The 6,000-nt window shown below is 45.5% G+C and overlaps 1 protein-coding gene across 2 annotated transcripts in view; it reads left to right on the plus strand.

The window, feature by feature from the left end:
• Nucleotides 1-3,156, plus strand: part of MVB12A (multivesicular body subunit 12A) — a 48,484-nt gene extending 45,328 nt beyond the window's left edge. For both annotated transcript variants that reach the window (XM_063935728.1, XM_063935729.1), the window contains exons 8-10: nt 668-729; nt 1,071-1,130; nt 2,871-3,156. In XM_063935728.1, coding sequence (XP_063791798.1) covers nt 668-729; nt 1,071-1,130; nt 2,871-2,915 — 167 coding nt within the window. In that variant the 3' untranslated portion in view covers nt 2,916-3,156. The remainder of the gene's footprint in view (nt 1-667; nt 730-1,070; nt 1,131-2,870) is intronic.
• Nucleotides 3,157-6,000: the final 2,844 nt, after the last annotated feature.

Raw genomic sequence — 6,000 nt, forward strand, 5'->3', positions numbered from 1 at the left:
CCTGTGGACCTTTTAAAATGTGTCAGTGAGTAATTAATACACCTGTGCCCCTGCTGGGTTACCTGCAAAACATGCACTGTGTGGGCTCCTGAGGACCGAGTTTGAGAACCTATGTTCTAGATGCAGTTAGATATCACCAGTTCTAAAAAATAAAAAAATAAAAACTCCCACCATAGTAAATTTACCCCAATGTAGGAAGTAAAGAGAGACTATGCATGGAAGTTTCCTGACAGAGTAGATCGTAACACCGTGTCGGAAGATCCCCAAGTACAGTATTTTATTTTTGTGTGTAGTTTCCACCTAATGCAGAGGTTCTCAAACGCGGTCCTCAAGGCATCTCAACAGTCCAGGTTTTAGGTATATCTATGGCTCAGCACAGATGGTGAAATCAAATTGACTGAGGTGCTAATTAAGTCACCTGTGGCCAAGCATGAATAAACTTAAAACCTGGACCGTTGGGGTGCCTTGAGGACCGCGTTTGGGAACCTCTGACCTAACGTAATTTGATGTAAGTACTTGGTGTCCTAATGGCAAACATGAAGCAGCATGATTATGTCTTAAAGTCATTCATTTTCCTGTCGGGTATTATATTTGATTTTGATATTCTGTTTTTGACTGTACCTAAAATTCCAAGGTTTATAATACATAACAACACCTTGCCTTTCAGCTATTGATGGAATTCCCTTCACCATCCACCCGATGTTTGAAAGCAAGGCTGCCGGAAATGATGTGAGTGGTCATAGGTCACACTGCACACTTACACTAACAGAGGCAAACGGCAGTTGTACTTCCTGTAAGGGGCTACACTGTGAAATAGCGTATCTGTAATATATATATATATATATATATATATATATATATATATATATATATATAGAGAGAGAGAGAGACAGCCATTTTATGAGGCATGGAGGCTGCAGTCTCGCAATATTTGGGGTTCAGCCTGAATTGCAATACATATATTTTATTATAATAATATTTTTAGTTTGCAGGTAACAACTATTAAGCAGGATTTGCATTGTAAGAAAACATGAAATATTGTGATAATTAAAATATTATCTTCTCTCTAGATAATCTCTTCTAACTTCAGGGATCTTCGAATCAAAACCTTGGCTGACATAGAAAACGAGGTTAGTCCGGTAACTTAAAGTACATACTTTGTATAAGTCACATTTAAAGTCATAAATTCAAACGGTGACTGTTTTCAAACTATGGGGTTGATGTATCAAGCAGTGAAAAGTGTGGAGAAGTTGCCCATAGCAACCAATCAACATTAAGGTAATATTTATCAAGTACATTCTATAAAATGATAGGTGGAAGCTTGTCGGTTGCTATGGCAACTTCTCCACTTCTGCATTCTTTCACTGCTTGACACATCAGCCCCTATAACTTGCATTTTACTGATATATCTGTTGGTGTGTGTTTAATAACTAAAGATGGTTTCACTGGTGATGCTTCTGCTACAGAAAATTACAGTTGACCTAAGCTGGCAATAGACTGCCAGGCGTGCGCTACTTGCGTTTGGAGGGTGGCACACAATTGGTTTTCTCTACCATTCTGCCGGAAGTTGCTGCTGATAGTGATTTAACCCAGGGAACGAATTTCAGCTCTGTGAGCGCCCGTGGCATCTGATCACTGATACCCCGTTCAGATTGCAATGCCGGGTCGCACCCGGGAATTGGAAACTGGTCGTTCCCGGGTGCGACCCAGCATTGGACCCTTTCATACTGGCTTCCCGACCCGACATAACCAGCGTAGGAGGCGGCGCTGGAGATGAGATCATCTCCGCGCCGCGTCTCCCTATGCTGGGAATGGGTACCGGTCGCATCGACCTGGGTGACCCATACACACTGCACCTGACCCGGTAATATCCCGGGAATAACCCTTCTTTATTCCCGGGTTGAATTACCGGGTTAGGCGACCCAGGAATTCGGCAGTGACCCGTTCACACCGCACAGCGACCTGTGTCGACCCGGCAAAATATCGGGTCGATACTGGGTTTTTTGTGCAGTGTGAACGCGGTGTTAATATACCTGAAGCACAGTTAGTAGCATGTAAATAGCACATGTCTGTGCATGCGCTGAGACGTGTTACTCACAAGATGCATACAGATGTGTCCTCATACATGTAGCCTCAATACGCCGTGCACTGTGAGATGCCTGGCTTGGGTGTGCAGTCATTTCCCGGGCAGCTCTGAGAACATCGGGCGTCTTTCTTTTGCTGAAATTGCTCTTATTCGCATGGCTAGGTGATTTTCAGGGAAAACACTGTAGCGTAGCATTTTGTATACAGCCACAGACACACATACAATATAGGCATTCCACATGTCATTTTAATCAGCAGAGTTTGCCTGTGCATTGCAGTCACATAGCCATACGAATAAGAGGCATTTTACAGAGAAATAGGTGTAAAAAGGCACAGGGCATTAGTAAACTCGCTCACAACTAGGTGCGAGTTTAATGGGACTGCAGCAAGGATTTAGGAGGACACATCTGTATATACCTGCTTTACTTCAGGTGGGAAGCGTTCGGCATCCCGGCAATCGGGATGCCTGCGGTCATGCGACTGACGCCGGAATCCCGACACCACTCGGGTGCCGGAACACAGCCGACATCCTGAAGGTAAGTATCAGGGTTAGGGCCTGGGGGAGGAGTTAGGGTTAGGCCCTGGTGCAATGCTCCTAACACTGATGTCTGCTCTGTATGTCTGAATCTGTCCCATTTGGATTCCCACATGACCTGGCAGTTTAGTATGTGACCCTCTTGAGCTCTCCCTTGGCCATAAGAACGGCCATTGTGTCCACACAAGAGTTGAGAACGTTCTATGCAGCATTTAAATGACTTGAAAACCTTCTTCTTTTGTGCTTTTAGTACAACTACGGATTTGTGGTGGAGCGCACGGCTTGTGCTAGATGACTGATGCAACTACTGTAGTCTTCAGTGGACTCGTCTGCAATAATTACCTGACCAAATGTTGGTGACTTGAAATGTAAAAATGAAAAATATATGTATATACACTCATACACTCAATATACACACATAAGGCTGGTTCTGAGCTAGGACCAAATCAGAAAAAAGTACAGCAAGTAACTTTGCATCTGGAACAAGGGTTAATCCATATCAAATGGTCCCGAATTAAATTAATTGGTTGCTTGACCGTTTTTTATTTTATTTTTTTGTGCGTGTGATGACCCCTGTAAGTTAGTAGTCAGAAACCACCATTACTTTATCTTTATTTCTCTAACGTCCTAGTGGATGCTGGGGACTCCGAAAGGACCATGGGGAATAGCGGCTCCGCAGGAGACTGGGCACAAAGTAAAAGCTTTAGGACTAGCTGGTGTGCACTGGCTCCTCCCCCTATGACCCTCCTCCAAGCCTCAGTTAAGATTTTGTGCCCGAACGAGAAGGGTGCAATCTAGGTGGCTCTCCTGAGCTGCTTAGAGTAAAAGTTTAAATAGGTTTTTTTATTTTCAGTGAGACCTGCTGGCAACAGGCTCACTGCATCGAGGGACTAAGGGGAGAAGAAGCGAACTCACCTGCGTGCAGAGTGGATTGGGCTTCTTAGGCTACTGGACATTAGCTCCAGAGGGACGATCACAGGCCCAGCCATGGATGGGTCCCGGAGCCGCGCCACCGGCCCCCTTACAGAGCCAGAAGAGTGAAGAGGTCCGGAAAATCGGCGGCAGAAGACGTCCTGTCTTCAATAAGGTAGCGCACAGCACCGCAGCTGTGCGCCATTGCTCTCAGCACACTTCACACCCCGGTCACTGAGGGTGCAGGGCGCTGGGGGGGGGCGCCCTGGGACGCAATGAAAATACCTTAAATGGCTAAAAATACATCACATATAGCTCCTGGGCTATATGGATGTATTTAACCCCTGCCAGTTTGCCACAAAAAAGCGGGAGAAAGGCCGCCGAAAAAGGGGCGGAGCCTATCTCCTCAGCACACAAGCGCCATTTTTTCCTCACAGCTCCCTGACTCTCCCCTGCAGTCCTGCACGACAGAAACAGGGTAAAACAAGAGAGGGGGGGCACTAAATTGGCATATTAATATATACAGCAGCTATATTAGGGAAAAACACTTATACAGGTTGAGTATCCCATATCCAAATATTCCGAAATACGGAATATTCCGAAATACGGACTTTTTTGAGTGAGAGTGAGATAGTGAAACCTTTGTTTTCTGATGGCTCAATGTACACAAACTTTGTTTAATACTCAAAGTTATTAAAAATATTGTATTAAATGACCTTCAGGCTGTATGTATAAGGTGTATATGAAACATAAATGAATTGTGTGAATGTACACACACTTTGTTTAATGCACAAAGTTATAAAAAATATTGGCTAAAATGACCTTCAGGATGTGTATAAGGTGTATATGAAACATAAATACATTCTGTGCTTAGATTTAGGTCCCATCACCATGATATCTCATTATGGTATGCAATTATTCCGAAATACGGAAAAATCCCATATCCAAAATTCCTCTGGTCCCAAGCATTTTGGATAAGGGATACTCAACCTGTATAAGGTTATCCCTGTATATATATAGCGCTCTGGTGTGTGCTGGCAAACTCTCCCTCTGTCTCCCCAAAGGGCTAGTGGGGTCCTGTCCTCTATCAGAGCATTCCCTGTGTGTGTGCTGTGTGTCGGTACGCTGTGTCGACATGTATGAGGAGGAAAATGGTGTGGAGGCGGAGCAATTGCCTGTGTTAGTGATGTCACCCCCTAGGGAGTCGACACCTGACTGGATGGTCTTATGGAAAGAATTACGTGATAGTGTCGGCACTTTACAAAAGACTGTTGACGACATGAGACAGCCGGCAAATCAGTTAATACCTGTACAGGCGTCTCAAACACCGTCAGGGGCTATAAAACGCCCGTTACCTCAGGTCGATACAGACACTGACACGGACACTGACTCCAGTGTCGACGGTGAGGAAACAAACGTATTTTCCAGTAGGGCCACACGTTACATGATCACGGCAATGAAGGAGGTTTTGAACATTTCTGATACTACAAGTACCACAAAAAAGGGTATTATGTGGGGTGTGAAAAAACTACCCGTAGTTTTTCCTGAATCAGATGAATTAAATGAGGTGTGTGATGAAGCGTGGGTTTCCCCCGATAAAAAACTGCTAATTTCTAAAAAATTATTGGCATTATACCCTTTCCCACCAGAGGTTAGGGCGCGTTGGGAAACACCCCCTAGCGTAGATAAGGCGCTCACGCGCTTATCAAAACAAGTGGCGTTACCGTCCCCTGATACGGCCGCCCTCAAGGAACCAGCTGATAGGAAGCTGGAAAATATCCTTAAAAGTATATACACACATACTGGTATTATACTGCGACCAGCAATCGCCTCAGCCTGGATGTGCAGTGCTGGGGTGGCTTGGTCGGATTCCCTGACTGAAAATATTGATACCCTGGACAGGGACAATATATTATTGACTATAGAGCATTTAAAGGATGCATTTCTATATATGCGAGATGCACAGAGGGATATTTGCACTCTGGCATCAAGAGTAAGTGCGATGTCCATTTCTGCCAGAAGAGGATTATGGACGCGACAGTGGTCAGGGGATGCGGATTCCAAACGGCATATGGAAGTATTGCCGTATAAAGGGGAGGAGTTATTTGGGGGCGGTCTATCGGACCTGGTGGCCACGGCAACGGCTGGAAAATCCACCTTTTTACCCCAAGTCACCTCGCAGCAGAAAAAGATACCGTCTTTTCAGGCTCAGTCCTTTCGTCCCCATAAGGGCAAGCGGGCAAAAGGCCACTCATATCTGCCCCGGGGCAGAGGAAGGGGAAAAAGACTGCAGCAAACAGCCTCTTCCCATGAACAGAAGCCCTCCCCCGCTTCTGCCAAGTCCTCAGCATGACGCTGGGGCCTTACAAGCGGACTCAGGCACGGTGGGGGCCCATCTCAAGAATTTCAGCGCGCAGTGGGCACACTCGCAAGTGGACACCTGGATCCTGCAGGTAGTATCTCAGGGG

This window comes from Pseudophryne corroboree, chromosome 8, assembly GCF_028390025.1.
Source record: "Pseudophryne corroboree isolate aPseCor3 chromosome 8, aPseCor3.hap2, whole genome shotgun sequence".
Lineage (NCBI taxonomy): Eukaryota > Metazoa > Chordata > Amphibia > Anura > Myobatrachidae > Pseudophryne > Pseudophryne corroboree.